A 22293-nucleotide genomic window follows, 5' to 3' on the forward strand; every position below is an offset into this window, starting at 1 on the left:
ATAAAGAAGGCTTAGCAATCACCTACTACCCATCCATCTATCCACTCATCCACTCATCCACCCATCCACCCACCCATCTAACCTGTCCACCTGTAGAGGATTTATTTACATAATATGGAATGTAGGATTTAGGGTAAGGAAATAATCAGAAGAAAAATACAGTCAGCAATAACCCGGAGTTCTGGATTAATGGAAGAGAAGTACCTGTAATTATTGATACTTTATAGAAAAAAGCAAACCTTGAGATACATACAAATCAGAGGAGCCCTGGAGAGTCTGAAGGGTACACAGAGAAGGTGGCATTGAACTGGCTCTTACAAGTTGGGGGAAATGGGAGAGAAGGAATGTGAAAGGAACTCCAAATAGAGGGAGGAACATTGTGAAATTTTTCTTATCAAGGATAGGTACTGTAAACACAGAAGCCACCACAATTGCTGATAAAAAAAAAAAAAAAAAAAACAAGGATGACAAATCTGGAGAAATTCTTTGAATCTCTTGAAAGTCATTTTACTGGAATTGTCACTAAGGCATTCTATCTGCCCAGCAGGAGACAGAACCCTCGCGTGTATGGCTGAACGGGGAGACTTTCTTGTCCTTGAGTTGGTCTACCTGGAGTTTCACTTGGGTTGTTGCACGAGCATCCCCTTCCGCCAGAAAAATGACCAGATTTGCATGGGTTTATCACAGTTTTATAAATCTTGAGTTTGTCAACTTTTCTTTTTTCTTTTTTTTCCAATTTATTTTATTTTAACTCTTTTCTGTGTTCAAAAATTCATTGTTTATGCACCACACCCAGTGCTCCATGCAATACGTGCCCTTCCTTCAAAGTATCAGCTATGCTCAAGCAACTGCTATGCCTTTCATGAGAAAGAAGAAACACCTTGGTTTTCCTGTGCTCAGATCGTCCCAGTTAAGTTGAGAAACTTTAAGGAAAAAAAAATAGAAGATAAAAAGCCATTTCAGTTAAAAAACAAAACAAAACAAAAAAACCTCCCAGAATTTGTGGAGACCCCATTGAGTTTTTTGGCTTAACAATTGTGTCTTCAAGCCATACATCAATGATGGTGCGCCAATTGTGAGTTAGAATAATACATCATGAGAAGGACAGTGCTCTCATGATATATGGGCACAGTACATCATTTCAGCATCACGGCTTTGATGATGTATGGCTCCAAACCACAATGAGAGTTTAAAGGAGCTTTTAGAGACCAGACAGCTTTAAATTTCAAATTTTCTAAAAATTAAGCTCTTCTCAAGTCAAATAAAAGCAAGATGATGGAATCTGTTGCTGTATTAAGTGTCCCTGCCCTCTGAGAGCCTGGGCATGTGTCTTTCCCTCCTGGCTTTAAGCTCAGAACATAGAAATAATGGGCAGAACATAGAAATAATGGGAAGGCTCCTCTTCCATTTTTCCTTCATAAGAGCAGAAGCTCAGAGAACTGAACAGACAAGAGCTATGTTCAAGGCGTCTGTTTTGCCCATCTATTCCCCCCCCATCTTCTGCACGGCAAACCCAAGTAGCTCATCATCATAGTGAAGTACTGGGTCACAGGAGATGATTTTCTGTTTTCTTCGTTTTAAAGAGTGCTTCTGCTGAAACACAGAACAAAATGAGCACATAAAAAGTCGAACGACTTCCTTACCCATGGCTCACCAATTCGAAACAGGGCCCACAGGAAGACACACTGGCCTTTTCTATCATTTGTCTTTGTAAAACCAATGCACTGATTGCAAATGAGAAGACAACTCGAAGGTGACTGACATCTGGGCTGTTCACCTAGAGTGGGAAATGGGGGCTGTTGCTTAGCTCCATCCCCATTCCTGTCTTAACGATGTGTCTATAAGATGCTGATGTTGCTGAGGAGAATATATCGCTTTGCTTAAAAACCACTCACTTTTGGGGGCAAGGAATTGCTACCCATTAAGAAAGCAGGTGTTGGAAGAACCTCCCCTCCTCCTCTGTTTTTTAATCCTACCGCAGTAAGCAGAACAAAATGAGGAATCTCCCTACTGTTTGTATAATAGGCCCAAACAGGAACAGCAAGAGACAATTACATTTCAAGAGGCTTCTTCTATTTTCCTTTACTAAGTGAATTAGAGGCAAACATGGCGGTGGAGAGGCTGCCATGTGGAGAGAAACATCTGGGCAGGAGGAATTAACACAGTCTCCCTGCCCTTTATCTTGCCTCTAGTTTTTCACTCCTTTAGCTTCCTCCACAGATTCTAATTCTCAAATTACAATAGATTTTCAATGTCTGCCTCTTACTCCTCCTTGGCTTCCAAAAGGCAAAACATCCTGTTTTCACCAAATAGAACTTTTTTTTTTTTGGTCTCAAAAAAGAAGTTCTGTGCTCCCCCCACTTCTTATATAAGTAGCTTACCTATATAATCTGGGTATCAAAGAGGAGAAATAAACACATCACCCGTTATTGCGAGGCTGTCAGTTGAACCGTCTCAAGACCCGGTGTCTCGAGAGAGGTGGACTATGTCATCGCTGGTTTGAAGATGCTCCTAAAATTAATCTGTTTCTTTTCTATAAAGAGAACACGGACACATCATTTAATGACTTTTTTTTCTCATGAGTCAGATGCTTTCCTTAAACATCTGTTGTACTATCACACCATGCATCCATCCGCTTCTTAAGTCATTGTCAATTATACCAGGAGCTACCATATCTGTGAGAACAGTATATTCTCGTAACCGTGCACAGTGCTGTGGGCACATTAGCACATCCAACACACGAAGACATAAGAGCTATGACTGTCTCCATTTTTCTAGAGGAGGAAATGGGGCTTACTGAGAACCAGTGAATTGTCCAGGGTCACCAAATCGATCATAGTGGCAGAGCGGAGATTCTCAGGCAGTTTGGTGGGATGTCTACATGCTGTCTTTGTGACACCACTGTCCTTCCCAACTACACAACCAGCATTTGGGTGAAACGTGTGTCTGGGTGTATTTGGAATAGTCCAGGGTTAGGCCTGTCGTCATAAACAGGCCAGTGTAGTTGTGAATAGTGCCTCTTTTCACGCTCAGAAGTTCCACTGTAGACAGTAAATGCTGTGGTGCCCTAACTAGCAGCATGGTTCTTGCTAGGCAGTCCTACTTCTGCTGATTCTAAGTATTCTCATCCGCCTCTGCTAGGCAAACAGAGAAGGAAAGGCAGGAAGCTGGCTTTGGTGATGTTCTTGAGACAGGTGGCCGGCTAACTCTGCTCATGGGCTTATTGCCGTTTATGTATTTTCTTTGGAAAAATGCCTATTCCTACTTCTCCTATTTTTAGCTGGAATGTTGTCTTTTCTTACGTTGTAATAGTTCTTCATATGTCCCATATACTGGGCCCTATCAGATATATGATCTACAAAACTGTTCTCCCATTCTGTGAGTTGACTCTTCAGTTTCTTGATGGTAACCTTTGAAGCCCAGTGTTTTACATTTAGATGATGATCGCCCTCTTCCACTTTAAGGACCCTGGGCCCAGGTGGATAATCTGAGATCGTCCACACTCTTTCCCTTTTAAGAGCAACTGGTTAACAACCTTAATCTTTCTACAACCTACTTCTCCCTTGCCATGGAACCTAATGTATTCACAAGTTCATGGGATCAGGGTGTGAACATACTGGAGGGGTCATTCCCTGCCCATGATCTTCAGTGGTGTTTGTTATTCTTTAGAATCAGATTTGCCTTCCGAGGTCACTCATTGATCTGAGTGAGGAGGTTCAAGTGGCAGCAGCTGGTGGTTGCAGGACACTATTTATAGAGGAGCCCAGCTCTCTCCCTCTAGCCTTCCCCACCCTTTCCCCTTGCCATGACTGTATTGCTCATAATGAAATCGCGCTGTATTCCAGCAAGGGCAAAAGACACCAGTGTGACAACATCGACCATCCTCAAGTGAGTATAAGGTCAAGTAGGTGTGTTCAAAAGGGAAGGAGAAGCTCCATAGCACAAAAGAGGCAGAGCCTACAAAAATGTTGGCAGGGTATGAAAACTCAGAGAGATCCCGCATTTGGAGGAAAACTGAGAGAAAACAGGGTTTTTAAAGCTAAAATGTGCTGAAGCACAGGGGGCGGAGAAAAGGTAGATCTCCTGCTTGATGGAAAGAACTTCAGTTAAATAAATGAGGGAAGTGAAGACTTGTCATTGAACAACTTCGTTCATCTGTATGATATCGGGCATGGCTTCCAACTAGGAGGAAGTAAGATAGAAATGGAACTCAGGAGATAACACTGCTCCAAGTGAATTGAAATTTCTATGCAAAGGCCGGTTCTAACCCATGATCCCAAAAGGACTTGCAGATGTAGTCAGACATGACTCAAAAATCACAGAGCTTGAGAGAGGCATCAAGGAGCTGCAGTAACGAGGTGTCCTTGAATTTGGAGTGTGTATGTGGGGGAAGCTGTGTGGTCTCCTAAGAGATGGGGTCACGACAGACTTGGGTTCAGATTTCAGTGCTTGGTCACTCTCTTGCAGGAGCTTGGGCAAGTTGCTTAACCTCGTTGGGCCTACTTTGCTCCTGGAAATGGAAATGAATTTGTTAGTCACCTTTTGGGAGTATTAGAAGGCTTCATTGAAATGGTGTAAATCATCCTAGGGACTGGTAGGAAGCGAGCCTTCAATAAATGCTCACAGCAATTTCTGGTACTGAAGATAACAATGATCATTGTGGAAACCAGTAGGCTGAGGAAACTTCAGCCAGTATTTCCACAAGAGTTATTTCTGTCCTCCACCGGCCATATCACCATTGATTTCTTTGCACGACTCCTTTTCCTTAGATAGTTGTCTGTGTTTATTTATCTCCCTTTCCTCAACTTCCCCTCTCTCTTAATCCATATCAGTTTTTTGGTTTTTTTTTTTTAATAATAGCTTTATTGAGATATAATTCACATGCCATCAAATTCACTCTTTCAAAGTGTGTAGTTCCAAATTTTTCTAGAATATTCACAATGTTGTGCAACCATCATGACTAAATAATTCCAGAATATGTTCATCATCCCCAAAAGAAACTCATGCCCATTAGCAGTAACTCCTCATTCTTCCATGGAAAATGCTAATCTACTCCCTGTCTGTATGGATTTTCCTATTCTAAACATTTCACCAATGGAATCAGACAATATTTGGCCTTTTATGCCTGGCTTCTTTCATGTGGCATAATTCATTTAGCATAACTCTTTGACTTAATGGTTCTTCATTCCTGTTTATGGCTGAATCATGTTCCATTGTCTGGCTGTACCGCATCTTATTGACGCATTCACGACTTGATGGATATTTGGTTTGCTTCCCCTATTTGGCTATTGTGAATAATACCGCTATAAATATTCATGTGCAAGTTTTTGTGTGGACATAGGTTTTCTTATCTCTTAGGCACATGCTTAGGCGTGGAATTCTGGGTTTACATGGAAACTCTGTTTAACTTTTCGAGGAAGTGTTAAGCTCTTTTCCAAAGCAGTAATACTCTTTCACCTTTCTGCCAACAGTGTAGGAAGGTTTTAATTCTCCATATTCTCGCCAACACTTGTTATTGTCTTGCCTTTTTTTTTTCTCTAATTGCCATTCTGTTGAATATAAGGCAATATTTTCAGTGTGGCTTTGCTTTGTATTTCACTACTGACTAATGATGTTGACTCTGTTTTCAGTTAAGTGTTTATCACCCTGATTGCACTGAAACCAACTCAGGTTTTCAACATTGACACTGATGACTATTCCTTCCTTCTTGAAATTTCTTCCTCTCTCAACTCTAGCACTGACCCTTCCCTGACTTTCCTCACCGTATCCTTGAGTTTTTTTTCCTTCCCAAATTTCAAATGTTTAAGTGTCCCAATTCTGAATTTTTATCTCTGCCCACTATTTATTTTTCCCCAATACTTATATTTACCTGCAATTAATTTGTGTATTTATTTACTTGTATATATTGCATTACCTATTGGAATGTAGGTTTGTGGGGGGAAGGACTTTGTCTTGTTTGGTACTGGTTCCTAGAGTAGTACCTGGTTATAAATAATTTTGCATGAATAACTGTACTAGAAGAGTATAAATAGATGTTATATAAATAAGGACCCAAGATCTCCATTATTAAATAAGTTTCCCAGTTGCTAATTGAACATACTTAATTAAATGTATTCAATGTGGTTCTTGTCTAATACCTTAATATGCTTATGAGCCTTGTGAAATTTTGCTTGACCATGAAAACTTTTTTAGTGTGAAATAATATGTCATGGTTTTTCTGAAGTATTCTTCCAACTCAAGCAGATAAACTGCTTGAAACACTAGCAAAATTTAAATTCTAGCGAAAAATAAACCCTGGTAAAATTTTGGGAGGGCTTTGTTAAGTAGAAGTTTTGCTACCACTTAGAAAGGTAAGTGGTGATCACCAAGGCTCCGTACATACTCACTAAGGACAAGTTATGTCCAAATACCGCCATGTGTGCCATTCATAGGGCTTTGTTTGTTTTGCTTTGCTGGAATACGATTCTACTGAAAGGCCATGGTAATGGTATTTGTTCACAATAGTGAGGTTGTGAGCTGGCTTTATCATGATTTCCTTTCACTGAGAAGTCCAGTGTGTTGTCAGGATCTCATGATCAGTCTGTCACTTAAGAAGTTATATCAAGATATCAGGCAGGGTTGAGGTCTGTGCCCTTGGGGGAGAATCACCTATATGGTGAGCTGTTTGTTGTCATCAGTGTCACAGTAAATCTTAGTGGCTACCAGTGATCAGGAACGACATTTCCAGGACTGGGTGATAACAGAGCTTATAGAGATAGCCCTGAACACTAAACCCAGGCAGACAAGGTAAAGAAAAGGAGACATAGGATGGGCCTGGACTCTGGAGGTTCCCCTAATATAATATTAAGTCCATAGCCGGGACTGTTTCATTAGTGCACCACAACAAACCTATCCTTAAGGATAAGGCACAGAAGGTGACCAGAGTGCAGGAAGCCAGGGAGCATTTAGTAATAGGAGGTCTTCCATAACCCAGTAGGGCAGACAAAACAGTGAGTGACCCTGGTGCCGCTGGTCACTTTTGGCAGGAAAGAGCTCAGGAACCAGATGGATGGTCTAAACAGAGGACATTGGCACCACCTGGGAGTTTGCTTGAAATGCACATTTTGGGGTCCCCAGAGGTCTGTGTCTCACCAAGCGCAGATGCATGTTCAACTTTGAGGACTACCAGTCAAAGCAATAGAAAGAAGCTGCAGCCGCCAACTAGAACTTCTAGCCGCCAACTAGAACTTCCAGGAGCTTCTTAAATCTCTCCCTTACTAGCATGGGATCCAGTCCCTGGAGGTGATCTCTACTTGGTCTGAAGGGGGAAAAAATGATAATAAAAAAAGAAAATAAGAATAATAGTGCTGTAGCTACGTGTATTGAGTGCTGATGATGTTTTGCACAGGCTTAGCGGATTTGAATCCTCTTAATGACCAAGTAGGGTAGACACTGTTCCCGTTCCTGCTGCAGCTGTGGATACAGAGATCCAGGCCCTTCTGAGGCAGGGACCATGGCCAGTAAGTGGTTGACAGCAGGCAGTTGGACAGCGGAGCCCTGGTGTGGAATATCTGATTATTCCACGTACAAGGAAGATGGTGGTTGGGTGGGTGGGTGGATAGAAGAAAGGAAGAAAAGCAGGAAGCAGGGTAGAAAGGAAGGAAGGATAAAAGGAAGAAAGGAAAAGGGAAAGAATGAGAGGAGGTAAGGAGAGCTTCAGGTGTGGGAAGCAAGGGTTGAGGGAAGCCTCCTTCCCAGGTGGGCTCTTGCCTTGAACTGTGACATTTTTCTGGTCTCACCTTGAAGTCACCCAGCCTGTGTCTTTCAGCATATCCAGCCCAAGCGCATCCTCCATTGCTTTCTCCTAAGGCTTTGGTCCACGGGCAGTTTGCAAATTTATGTTTCCCCATTTATTTGTTCCCCTTGTCTCCCTACGCTCACGCAATCTTTGTAACTTAAGTATACACTTGTCCCAGTTACTGAGCAATCCGTGAATGCCTTCATCGACTGGAGAATATTCTGGCAAAAACATGTCCTTCTTTGGGGGCTGTGCACTCAGGGGCTGATGGGAAGCTCCTCTGCCTTCATTCACCTTGGACCGCCTTGTCCCTACCTCTGCTTTAATAGCATATCATTTTTCCCTTTCTTGTGCAGCGAAGCCACAGGGACACTTAATCTCACATTCTCCAGAGGCCCTTTGGAAGCTCAGAGGCTGATCTCCGTAATCAAGAAGGGGTGGGTGTGATCAGGGACTAAGTTTGATTCTTTGTCTGCCTCTCTACATTTAGGCTTTTCATTTTCACATTCCTCCCCACGGTTTGTAATAAACGCAGGAACATAGCTCAAGGGCAGGAATGAGGTTTAACTTGAGCTGCGGTACAATAGAGGCTATTTGGAAAGTAAAACTTTCAAATGGCAGTTTAGCCTTGAAGAATATACTGAATTAGATATGCGATGTGCCTTGATTCACGATCTCTGCATAATAGCATAGCTCTGTCTATTACCTGGGTGCTTTCATAGACTGGAGACACGGGCTGTTTAATAGATGGAACTCATTGAAGGAGCGTCGATGCTCATGAAGAGTGTGGGGACAAGAGCCACCAGCCCTGGGTTCCTGCATAGACACTGCACCTCCTGCAGGGCCTTGACCACTACTGAGGGTCAATTTCCTTACCTGTAAAGGGGTTCTCAGAGTAGAAGTTGCCTCATGGGATTATTCAGAACAGTACATGAGATCAGTGCTAAGCGTAGATCTTTCTTATCACAATAAGTCAACGTTTAATAAAGGAGAACTATTTGTATTACTTTTAAATGAATTTTGCTGGAAAAACCTTAATTCTGTAACTTGGCCCACACCCTTCGCTACCATCACTTATTTGCTCCCACGCAATTCTCCCTCGGCCAAGTCTCATTTCTTGTCACTTTCAGAGTCACTGTGGTCACCTGTCACTTCACAGCACTGGCTAACTATAGCCAAGACTGACAGCTATGAATAATTCCACAGACCCCCTAAAATGTTCTGGCGTTTCACTCCAATTCTCATCCATGCCACCACATCATTCTCTCTTGTTTTAAGCTTCTCTATTCTCCATGGATTTCAGATACAGTTACTGAAGGTGAACATCCTCCTCCTCTGAAAAATAATCTAGCAGGAACCAATGTGAAGTAATTGGGCTTCATGGGAGCATCACTGTCAAGTCTAGAAATATATGGGGAGATAATCACATTTCATTTTTTTTCCTCTCTCATTCATTTTCAGCATGTTCACGTCCACGTTCTTCCGAGGAAGGCTGGAGACTTTCAAAGGAATGACAGCATCTATGATGAGGTGGGTCTCTTCTCTCTGATCTTATTGCGTGATCACAGGGGCTGTCTGTGTGAGGAAATCAAGCTGATGAACCAGGTATCACCTTGGATCTATGGGCTTATGTGGGATTCTACCCAATATGACTTCGGAAGTGGCAGGAGAAGCCAAGGAGCCAAGAATGTCCATGACAGAAACCAAAGACAAATGAATTATAATGATTTTTTTTTTTCCCAAATGAAATGTGGCAGAAACCAAGTGTCCTTGTGATTTCCTCCCTCTCATTTCCAAGGACACTAAATATTGTGTGGAGATACAGCCCAGAGTCTCCACAGGAGAAAATCTATAGTGCTGCTGACCAATGGAAATCAAGCCAACTCATAGATTATTTTTCTAGTCAAATGCTCCATTTAATTTTAACTCAGCTTCTCTCCCCTAATAACATTTATTCAAAGTGGAACTTTGAATTATCATCTGCAGAACCTGGTTGGCTTGAATGATAGGAGTGCTGCCCATGTATCATAAACATTTGAACAGCGAACTGATTTCTGGATATTTCCATTCAAAAATATAAATGTGAAACCACTTATGAGACGAAGTAGAAAGGCGATCTGCCTGGGGACCTCTACCTGGGGACCTTTGGGGGTCTGTGTGCACCATGTGGGGTAAATAACCTATAATGGATATGCTGGTGTAAAATCCTAGATGGATGATTCAATTTAACTACTTATTCTAGCCAGGGAAGGGCACATATGTTCCCCAAATGATCAGATGGCAGAGGTGCCCCCAGTGCTTGCTTGGAAAGGGTTTTGAGGCTGTTTCTGGATGAAACAAAGACAAATGCTGTGATTGATTAGCTGTGTCTACCACAGGTGTCAGATAGGAAAGGGGTACCAGTCCTGCCATCTTTTTGACACTACTATTCTAACCACTGGAGAACAATGCTTCAAGTACATTTTTAAAAAAAATTTTGGTTGTTCATCGTGTGGCCCTACCCCTGTGATTATCTCCACCTGGGTTTATATTTGTAGGGTTTGTGTTTTTTTTTTTTTTTGTATTAGTGTGTCTTTTTTTGTATTTTTAGTGTTTCTTTGTAGTAATTGGATATTAAAATGGCTACCAAGACCCTAAAATAAAGAATGAGAGGTCATCAGTTAATAATGAGACTTACAGTTAATTTTTCTGGGACTCCCTGGTTCCTCAGATGTAACTGGTGATCATGCTTTTGGGACAACCCTCACTATATTGTGCCTCCTGTGAGCTGTAATAGGCCTGTGCCGAGTGGAAACCTTCTCGTTACACCAGTAACTAGAGTACTGGCTTTTGGTTCCTAAATTCCTAAGTACTGGCTTTTGGACCAGTTGCTACAAATCTCCGTTCCCCAGAGATCCCATCCCTAGACATTCTGACCCAGCGGATTTTGGGGGCACATTGGAATCAGTAATTATGGGAGCATAAGAAAGTGCCCAGGAGATTCTGCTCATAGCTAGATTTGGGAATAGTCTCCCAAATTTCTACTTTCTGAAAGTTCTATCCTATAACATTATAATTTGAACTCGTTTTCGTTAGATGTGGAATGTGACTTGGAGTTAGTAAGGGCTTAGTTCAAGTTGGAAGAAAATCAGAATTATGGAGTAATTATAAAGAGATGCGTATTTTTAAAAAATATGAGTACTGATCTTATTAACATAAACTAAGGTTAATAAAATGTTGCCAAGTACAGGCTATTTTAATGAATAAATTAGCACATGATTTATATACAAGTGAATATTGCTAAAGTGTTATTAAAAGTGCTTGAAAACACTGTTTTCTTAGGCTGAACTGTCACCTTGAAATCTTATTTATATTCTAAATGCACTTGTGACAGGAGCTGTGGGGCTACATTTCAGCCCAGTCTGAGACACGATGTCCAATGCTGAGGGTGGCATGTGTCCTTTCTCCTCTCCCTTACTCTTTTGCCCTTGTGTGCTCTCACAGCATCTCTAGCCCCATAGATGAGGCAGCACATGTTCCTGCTTCTACCTATTTGGAGAAGCATCTCAGGAGATGGAATTACTGTAACAGTTCTATTTTTTTTTTCAATTAACTGCTAAGTCCTGCAGTATAGACAGTACCCACTAAAGGAGATTGTGGTATAAAACTATGAAGGGATTGAACTTCAGAGACAGGCAGAATTAGGTTTAAATTCAAGTGCTACCTGCTAATTTTGTGACATAGGGCAAGGCATTAAAGCTCTGTGTTTTATCTTTAAAAATGGAGATAACGCCCTTCAAAAGCTCGTTGTACAAAACATATGATATACTGTACCTAAAAAGCTCGTTGTGGGGATTGGTACCTACTAGGCATTTATTAATAGGTAGTGGTTCTATTCTTATTATGATCATTAATTTTGTTTTTCAAAGGACTAGCAGTTGGTGGGTAAAGGCAGAATTTATATTCAAAGCCAGGACATTGGATGCTTCCACTCAACACTCTTTTCAGGGGTCAGATTTCCAATTTTCCCTTTGCCTTTCATTACTCATTCTCAGATTCATCTTCCTCTTTGTGCAAAAATATACTTTTCCAGTTTCAGCATGTAATAAGATAATGTCTAGAAAGTGGCACAAGAAACATGAAGCATTGCACAGGCATTATTGGTACAAGACATAATGTGCATTAGACTGAGTGATCTTAATCAGAAATGATGGAGTGATGAGGGACAGCATTCTTTATGCTGATGGGAGCAACTCATTCTAGATTATGTATCTGTCCATGAAATACAGCAAACAGACTTGCTTGGAGGGTGGGGAGTGGGAACGGGGACAACAGGAGAGGGGGCTCCATAAAAAGCAATTGTGTTCCTTCTACTGTGGAAACAGAAAATGATGTGTAAAGGAGTGTCAGATTATAAATCGGCTAAGAATGTGGGGTTCTCGCTGGGCCCTGTTTGAGGAGAGAGAGTGACAAACTGGAGAAGGTTCATGGAAAGATGATTGGGATGGCAGAGTCTGGACATGTTGATCTGGGGAGTAGTGGAAGGTAGAGATATTTTGTCTGGAGAAGGGTGGACTTGGAGGGGGAAGGCAGTGACAGAGTCATTATTTCTAAATATTTGCCAGTAGGTGGGAAAAGTATTAAATGATCTGTGTGTCTTTGATGGGAAGGGGGTAGAAATCTGGGGTTTTGGAACTAAAAGGAGCAAGATATCAGCTCCGTATAATAATAGATCAGATTGACAGAACTTGCTAAACACTTACAGTGCCGTGTGTGTGTGTGTGTGTGTGTGTGTGTGTGTGTGTGTGTGTGAGAGAGAGAGAGAGAGAGAGAGAGAGAGAGAGAGATTGGGGGTATGTGAGGGCTTCCTTTTCCCAGATCCATGCAGGCACAGAGTGGATGGCCATGATTCCTCAGGAGGACTTCTACATCCAGTCCTTGGAGGGACCTCTTGGTTCTATGATTCCACTCTTTACCAATCTGGCCCATTGGATCATTCCCTTTATTTTTTGGTTAGGCAAGTTCTGTAACAACTAGTGTGAGTTGTTGCTGTAGTTGTCATCAGAATAATAGCATTTGGGTTGCTGCCTAATAGGACAAAATTTTTTATGTAGCTCATAGAAATATAAGTGTAGTTCTCCTCTGAGGTATGGGTGACCATGATCTATTGATTTTTCTCATTCTCAACCTGCTTCCTACTTTTCCTCCAGTTCACTGTTGCGTAGGGATGGCCCATAGGCTCTGCTTGCCTCCTCATATGTATTTTATTTTTCCTGCAAAATATTTTTTAATGAGTTTGAATGGTGTTGGGCATCTTATTCATTCTTCGGGTCACTACATCTCCCCCAACTCCCTGTCTCTTAGCAACGCTTGCCTCATATGTTTATGATACCTATCTGGCCACTGAAGCCATTTGAGTTTGAGATCTCTATTTCATGGACTGCCCCTCTTCCCTCTACCTATCAAATGTCACCACTCCACAGGATTGTCTGTCTCCTCTACTGTGCATGTCACTTCTCTGTAACTTCCGTTCTACCTCCTTGGTTCCTCACATATAGCACTATGACCCTAGGTAAGTTCTTTAACTTTAGTATACCCTGCCTACCTCTCCAGTTCTTGTTAATTTAATTCTCCCTCACTGCTTGCTTTTGTCAAGTACATTATTCTTGTTCCCACCTCAGGGCCTTGGCACTCATGTTTCCTTTGCCTGTAACCTCCATTGGCTTCCTGTCTTAATCCACATCTCAGCTCAAATATCAGCTCCTTGAAGGGTTCTTTTCATGGATTCCCCCAGCCCATCTGAGATAACTAATCTCTTGTCTTCTCCACAATAATTCTATCATATATTACTATATTTATTTCCTTCTTAATACTGACCACGCTTGAAATAATTTTTTAGCTTAGTAATCAGTGCCTGTGTTCCCACTATGCTGTAGAGTCTTGGGAACAGTGACCTAATCGGGCAGAGGAGGTCTCCAAGAAATATTTGTTGAATGAATGTGTACATGAGGGAATGAGGCATTGAACTAGAAGAACTTGACATTCCCTACTAGTCCTAACATAATTTAAAGGGAGAGAACATCTTGCTTTTCAGGGGGTCAATTTATTAACTTGGACCTACATTGGGTGAGATTCTGACATGGTGATGTCAGCCATCTGAGGCTAATTTAATGGAGAATTTATGGAACAGAATCTGCTGGTCAGAAATCCGTGTGCACACGGTTCCAGATCGCCGCATGTCAGAAGGACAGCAAAGTAATTATAAACCTTGTCTGATGGCTAAGGAAGTCTGGGAGGCATGTGTCAACATTGATAAGTCACTTGCCTCCCCCAAAATCTAGACTCACGTGTCTGCAACAAATACAGATGTGGGATTTGCTGAAAGCAGCCTCCAGAATTCTCTTCCTTTCATTTCAATCTGGATTGTCCTATCTGAGGTTATCTTTATTAGCTCTTCCTCGAGCTTTCTGTCCTGGATGTGTCTTTGTGCATTTTGATCACTAATTTATCTTCCTCATATCAGAGAATGAGTCTCCTTTTTCTCCCTCAAAAATGAGTTCATATTCCACCCTTTTCAAGGAAAAATCTCTTATAAAGGCCTTTTGGTAATGTTTTCCATGAAGATCTTATTTGTCCATTGTTCTCAAACCCTTTCTATATCCATGCTCTTTAAACTTCCATGAATTATGTGAGGCCTTCTCTGAACTCAGTGGGTCCTCCATTATCTTGACAAGTTGATGAAGATTATGATAATGACATAAATGGGTCCTTGGTTAAAAGAGAACATACAGCTAATGTGGGGGAGGGAAACACCCATTGCCTAATGCCATGGTACATCATCTCATTAACTCAGTAAGGCTTAACCTAGCTGGGTCCCAAATAAGCAAGTCTCATAACTGTATTAGACAATTCATCAAATGTTTATGGGTGACATTGAATGGTTGTGATTGTGCACTGTATATAAAACCCATTACTGACGAAGGAAGTGACTATTATTAAAGCAAATGGGAATAGCAATCAGCAATTGGACAATTCAACCATGAATTTCATAGACAGAGCAACTGTGGGTTCAAGCATGTCATGGGAAACAATTGCTTGGCTTAACACAATGCATGAACAAAATCAATTTGCTAAAATGCAGGTCATTTGGCCCTGAGGGCTGGAGAAAACTATTATATTGCTGATAATATTTTTTGTTGAACTTGGATCTCTTTCACACACCATTTGACAATGGGCTCAAAGTCCATGGGTCCCCAGTTGACTCCAAAAGGGAAGGAATGTTTCAGTGAGACAGTTAATTAGCTCCCCCCCCCTTTTGAGTTCAATGATGTCTTCATACTGAGTAATGCATTTTTTACTGTTTGAGAATTTTGGAATGAAAACTTGGTTACCTCTTTTAAGAATAAAACAGAAACTAACATGGAGGACATTGGGAAATGGGGAGGAGAAGGGAGTTGGGAGAAATTGGAGGGGGAGACAAACCATGAGAGACTGTGGACTCTGAGAAACAAACTCAGGGTTTTGGAGGGGAGGGGGTTCGGGGTTGGGTGAGCCTGGCGGTGGATATTAAAGAGGACACATATTGCATGGAGCACTGGGTGAGGTGCACAAGCAATGAATTTTGGAACACACGCACACACAAAATTAATTTTTAAAAAAGCTTAAAAATAATAAAACAGAAACTGTGGGTTCTTCTAAATTCATGAGAACTTTCAAATTTTTCTTAAAAGAATTTTAATTGCAGCATAGTTAACATATAATATTACATTAGTTTTAGGTGTATAACCTAGCAACTTGAAAATCATATACATTATGAAATGTTTGCCATAGGAAGTGTAATTATCATCTGTCACCATACAAAGTTATTATAATGTTATGAGAACTTCTACCTCAAAGAATCTGGATATTGTATAACCAATAAAAAATATATAGTTAGTGGTAATTTAATTATCTTTGACATCAAATTCTCCCTGTGTGGATCTCTGAATATTATTTGCTTATCTATTTTAAGTATAAGAGAATTGGGTAGACATCTGGTTTACCCTTTCCTATCTCAGATTATTACTCAGATGTCTCTGTCCCTTGGAGAGAGGAACACAAGGTTAGCAAAGAAGCATTTACCTGGTTAAAAATTATTTTTGCCCATTTTTCCTAGTAGAAATAAGAATTCAGGGAGTATACAAGTCAGGTTAGTTACTTTTGACGCTACGTCTGTGAAATGTTGAGAAGCATGCAGTGTTATAATGGTGGGCTGGGGACCTCCAGGGATAATCCTGCAGTCACTGGATACAAAAGGAAAAACACTGAAGGAAGGCAGAAGAGTGGCTGGTGATGAGAAGGACAGGTACCTATAGGATGTACCTCAAGGCAAAGGATGACACCACTATGATTTTTCTTGAAATAGGCCTTGACAACGTCCACTGTATGCCACGTCTTGTCAGAACTGCTCTCCTCTCTCATTGGAATGTGTTTAATTGCATATTAATAAACAAGCAGCAAAAAGTTAGTCACATGTCATTCTATCCATCATACCAAAGTAAGACCATTCCATGTTTTCTGAATACAGCTTTATTGCCCAGAGTCTTTTCTGCCTTCCCCAGTGAATCCTGTCTCCAAACACACCTATCCCAGCAGAAATCAATAAGATCACGCTAGATAAGATGCTTTAAGAAGTCTTCACTGCTGAGATCTTTCTGTCACAGTTGTGTCTTTAGTAATACTGTGACTACTGCAATCAAACCTCAACTAACATCAGTAAATAAAGATTGGACCATTCGTGTATTTTTCCATTTTAAAATTAAGTTTATATTCAAGGCTCTTGACAAAACTGTAACAGTCACTTCATAAGAGTGTCGAAAAATATTCAGTAACTTAGGAGCCTATGACCCGCTAAAGAAAACTATCAATATCACACATAAGAATTTTTTCTAAATCTATTTTGCTTGAGAGTTTTGAGAGAATAGGGATTACTGGAAGAAAAAACATATGTGCAGAAGTGGATAAGTATAGCAAGAAGGAAAGAAATATGATTAAGCATTGACACTTTTCTGTCAATATAAATTATAATGGCCTTAGGGCTCCTGGGATGGCTCAGTAAGGAGTCCAACTCTTGATCTCAGCTCTGGTCTTGATCTCACAGTCATGAGTTCAAGCCCAATGCTGTGGAGCCTACTTAAAAAAAATTATAATGACCTCAAAGAAAAAACTCCCTAAACATTTGACTTGATCTCTGTTTTAAGGACGAAAAGCCAAATAAGCAAGAATTAAGGGCGAAAGAAAGAATAAAGATGAATAAATTTTTAAGCCCCAAAGCACTTGATTTTTTTTCTTTTTGCTTTTCAATTATCAACTGCCAATTTTTTTGGATAAAAGAATGATATACCTAATTAAAATGGTCTTTATGAGTAAGTCTTATTACCCATTAGCTTTGAGCAGGACCTATTCTTTGGATCTATCTTGTGTTACATGCCAGTGGAGAAGAGTAGATCTCCAAGTTACCTGCTTCAGAAAAGGTATATAGGGCTCTAGAAACATAGCCTGGTCTTTGGAATCCTAGCTCAGGTGCCCACAGTATGGCTATACTAATGTCACCCACAATATGACTATACTGATGTCTCCGTCAAGTGATATCTCTCACAATGTTCCATTCTGTACTTTCCATACTGTGTGTTAGAGCAGCATTGCAAAACAGAATATAATGTGAGTTACACATGAATTTAAAAATGTTTCAATAGCCACATTAAAATAAGTGAAAAGAAATCGTTGAAAATAATTTAGTGATATCCTTTTTAACCCAGTATAACCAAAAGATTATCATTTAATCATGTAATTGATACAAAATATATTTTTTTAGAGAGAGAGAGTAGGAGAGAGAGAGAATTTTAAGCATGCTGGGCCTGGAGTCTGACTCAGGGCTTGATCTCACAATCAAGGATCACAGTTGAGATCATGACCTGAGCCAGAACCAAAAGTTGGATGCTTAACCAACTGAGCCACCCAGGTGCCCCAATACAAAGCATTATTAATGAGATATTTGCATCCTCTTTTTGTATAAGTCCTTGAAATTTAATATATATTTCATATTTTAAACACATCTCAATTTAGACTAGCTACATATGGCTAGTGGCTAACAAATTGGAAAGTACAATTTCAGGCTTGATTAAATCCAAACAACTACATTAGTTTTCATAAAGTGTAATTTTAATGCAAAACCTCTTAATTTTTTCACCCCACCTTTCCATATCCAGATGATAATAATTTATTTTTCCTGGTCCTTAAAACCATAAGATAACACAAGATATATGTCATCAAAAAGTTGAGTTAGGGCCTATCAACCTTAAGTGCTTTGTGTACATGTAACAATGAAATGACCTCAGAGATGACCAGTTGGATTCCTCTACACAGTCTATTTTCATTTTTCTTCTAATTTATCTTTCTTCTACTAATTCACCAGGCGTTGACAAGATAATCCATGAATTTTGGAGGATAGATGAGCCACTGTTTTGATCATTGTTTCTTTGTACCATTGTTTCTCTATGAGTAGCATAATCAACCATTATTCAGGTGGCCAAACTTTCTTCCAGTTTTGAAAAGAAACCCATTAAGTGTACTTTTTAAAAAAGTTTTAGGGGCACCTGGGTAGCTCAGTAGGTTGAGGCCTCTGCCTTCTGCTCAGGTCATGATCCTAGAATCCCAGAGCCCGCATCGGGCTCTCTGCTCAGCAGGGAGCCTGGTTCCTCCTCTCTCTATGCCTGCTTCTCTGCCTATTTATGATTTCCGTCTGTCAAATAAATAAATAAAAATCTTTTTAAAAAAAGCTTTATTTATTTCAGTAATCAGCACCCAAAGTGGAGCTTGAACTCATGAATCCAAGATTAGGAGTCACATGCTCTACCGACTGAGCCAGCTGCCCCCCTGCCCCCCGCCATTAAATGTACTTTTATGGCAATATCAGGACTTAAGGTTGGGCTTCCAGATCCAGACTGGTTGCTTCATGCCTCAATTTCCTCGTCTGTAAAATGGGGATTATGATGGGGCTGCTGGAAGAATAAAATAAATTACTGCATATAAAGCCCTTGAACAATGCCTGATGCAGTGTTAATGCTTAATAAATGTTAGCTGTTATTTGTGTAATTATTAACACTATTATTACTATCATATTATTATCAGAGAGTATTATAAAGAGTTAGTGGGAATGAGTGAGAAGTTGGAAGCTGAACTAGGTGACTGTCCAGAGGACCCCTTCTCTGGAGACCCAGGAGGTATTCCAAATCCAAGAGACCCATCAAGGCGAGATCATAAAGGTACAATGTCATTACAACTATCATGCCCGTCTTGGGCCAACAGCCTTCAGAGAAACAGCAGCTCAATAATTTGTGACCACTTTAAACTTTTAAGTCACCACAAGTGTGTAGCCCACACTGTCCAGACCTGCGAACATTTCCATTGACAGAAACTCTTCTGGAAAGAAGAAATTTTGATTTACAATTTTATTCCAAGACTTTCAGATTGCTTTACCTTACTGGCAAGCAGCTCTTTCGGAGATTGTTATGACCCCCTGATTTATAGGAGCCAAGTTGAGAGATGCCAGATTTTCTTTCCAGTCAAGAAAATCTAGAATAGGTTCCTAAACCTACATAGATCTCAATTCTGTGCACTGGGTCAGTACGGTGGTTTATTACTTCTTTAATGTTGAACTTGCTACTTAAATCTCAGTATCTTTTATGTTGGCAGTATTTGAAATGAGGGGCAGGTGAGATTTGCTACTGGGATTAAATAATAGGTGAGTAGTAATAAACAGTTCTTAATTTTGTTTCCTAGAGAGAGAACTAATGAAAACTAGTAATAGAATAAAAATATTATTGTCATTTACTGAGAGTCCACAATGGGCTGGACTCTGTGTTAGGTTCTGTACATACATTTCTTAAATTTTCCTAAACCTTGTGAGGTCAATATCATTAATACGATTCAGCTGAAGCTACACCTCCCAGCAAGTGTGTGTTTGTCTCAAGACATTATAACTAGTTCATGGCAAAGCTTGTCTATGCCACAGTCCATCTGACTACAAAACCTTTGGTCTGAGGCAAATATTATCCTTCATTTTTATGGAAAACTCAAAGGTAGTGAGACGAGTGATTTCTCTAGATAATATGACCTCCAGTGCTAAATCTCAGATAGTTTCAAGGTCTCTGTTTGGCCTTAGAGACATTCGCTCACGCACACATATCCTAGATTTCCAAGAAACCCATAGGTCCTGGACACACCACTGCTAATTAAGCACATAAAACTTAGAGTGTAGGAAATTGGCATTTTCCAAAGTTAGATACGTTCTCTGCTTTTCACATATGACCCACAAGTCCCCAGCTAGATACTTTATTATAACTCCTTTTTATAGTTTTTGTTTTTTTTTAAAACACAAGGAAGTCATCAACACACTCTAGCCAAGCTTCTACAATTCCCAAGGTCATCCTTTCTGATCTGGTTTTGTGCACTGAACCTCTTAAATACTTTTGCATGCTTTATAGTGTATTCATGGCATGATAACAAACTAAAATATTTAAAAGGAAATTGCTGCCTTTTTCTTCCTCAAAAAGAAACAGTCCTGGCTTACAACTCTCAGTGGACCATAAATATCTTCTAGGCCAGCTGTACCAGTACCTGCTGGAAATCCTTCTTATATTAACTGTAACTAAGGAACTTATAGAATATTCCCTTTTCCCTGAAATGAAACCTTGTTTCTGCACCATCTTTTTCCTTTGAAAGAATTTTGGTTCTTTTTAGATAACTCTTCAGAGATTTTGAAGAAGAATGTACACAGTTGGGTCAGATCCATGTATGAACCTTCAACTGGGTTCTTCAGTAATCTTGGCCACATTAGTTGTTACGATGACTGAAGCTGACTTTACTTTTAGCTATCTGAAATAAGCAATCATACTTGTTTTCTTAAGCCGTTTTCCATCCACATGATGGGTCTACCATTTACCTTCCTTCCCTGGGGCACTGGTGTAGTTTCTTTGTTCAGGTCTCATCTCGAAATCAAGAGCATGAGGAGCTTGGGGGATTTTATTTATTAGTGATCTGGTATATAGCTGAATTCAACTTATTGAGGAAAAAGTTAGGGATGATCTTCTCAAATGCAGAGGGGAATTATGGTGTGGTTATGACTTCAGCATGCTGATGAGGTCTTGCATCCAATAAAGTACAGGGTAGGGCAGTGAGTACATTTACTTTCTAGAATAGGAAAACTGAGGCACAGAGAAACCTAGTAACATTTTCAAGGTCACACACACACACACATAGAGAGTAAAACAGGCAGAGGATTCATACTGCTCAGTTCTCTTTCACTCCATTGCCTCTGTGAACTCCCAGAAGTGTTTTAATCACCTTTGTCTTCCCTACCTCTTCACACCCGATAAATCCCGCTACCTGATGGAGTAGCTTCTTGAAAAATGTTTGCTGAACTGAATCTGTTACTCCTCTGACCCTCTGAATTCAGAGACTAGCTCTCTCATTTCTGAGCTCTGTGGCTTTTCTTTATCAGCTGCAAATTCCTCCATTAGTTTTTGGGGTACTACCTTCCTTCCTGTCAAAATCTCCCCTCAGGAAAGAAACTGTATCTTCATTGTAACAAAGTAATTCACATTGTTTCCTTCCCAGAGATGACAAAGTATTTTATAAACTAACAAAGCCTGATGGGAAAAGAGCAGGATTTTGAAGCTGGAATATCAGACTTTAGTCTAGAGGTATGTGGGACTTTGTTGTTAACTCCAGAATCCAATCACAAAGCCCAGCTCTGGACCTTGTACTCATTTCTGGAATCTACCTGTAATTAGTTTGAAAATTGGCCCCTGAGACCTGAGAGCCCCACCACTCTCTAAGATAAATCAATCCAAGATGGAGTAATCCTCATGCACCTTCATATTATGGAATTGTGTCAATACCCTGCCAAGAAAATAATAGATATTTCTCTCTTATTCCACTGTAGGCTCAAAAATACTGTTATCTGTATCATAGTTTCCAAATTACCTCAGAGTGTGTGTCTATAAAACTTGTGTAACTGACCTATTTCATTTTAGAAAATCCATGCCTGGGAAATAATTTAAATGTCAAATAATAGAGGGATATATTTTAATTGTATGTATTCACATATGTGGATGAGTGCTTTAAAATAATTTTGATGATGTAAAACATTGAGATTATAATATTGAATGAAAATAGTGGCATGTAAATCAAGAATAAAATAGAAACATATACTTCTGGTAATTAAAAGGTATTGTGGCTGGGTAACAGAACCGTAGGTCTATTCCGTTTCTTTCTTTGTACCCTTTGGCATTTTTCCCAAACTTTATATAGTGAATGTTCAAAATTCTGTAACTTAAATAAAATATTAGGGGTAGTTTTTTTATAAGCAGACTTTGTGTTCTTTTAAACTCATTGACAAGGACCAACAGTTATGGGGGGCTGGCTGGTGAAAGAGACTTAAATTTTGGTGAATCCTTCGTGAGAGATGCTCATATGTGACTGATCACTTGAGCAGC

The 22293-nt window shown here is 40.1% G+C and overlaps 1 protein-coding gene across 4 annotated transcripts in view; it reads left to right on the plus strand.

The window, feature by feature from the left end:
- FHIT (fragile histidine triad diadenosine triphosphatase) overlaps positions 1-22293 on the plus strand; it is a 1399398-nt gene that overhangs the window by 1204524 nt on the left and 172581 nt on the right. For all 4 annotated transcript variants that reach the window (XM_044253281.1, XM_044253278.1, XM_044253280.1 and 1 more), the window contains one exon: positions 9239-9307. In XM_044253281.1, coding sequence (XP_044109216.1) covers positions 9239-9307 — 69 coding nt within the window. The remainder of the gene's footprint in view (positions 1-9238; positions 9308-22293) is intronic.

Source organism: Neovison vison, chromosome 6 (assembly GCF_020171115.1).
Source record: "Neovison vison isolate M4711 chromosome 6, ASM_NN_V1, whole genome shotgun sequence".
Classification (NCBI taxonomy): domain Eukaryota; kingdom Metazoa; phylum Chordata; class Mammalia; order Carnivora; family Mustelidae; genus Neogale; species Neogale vison.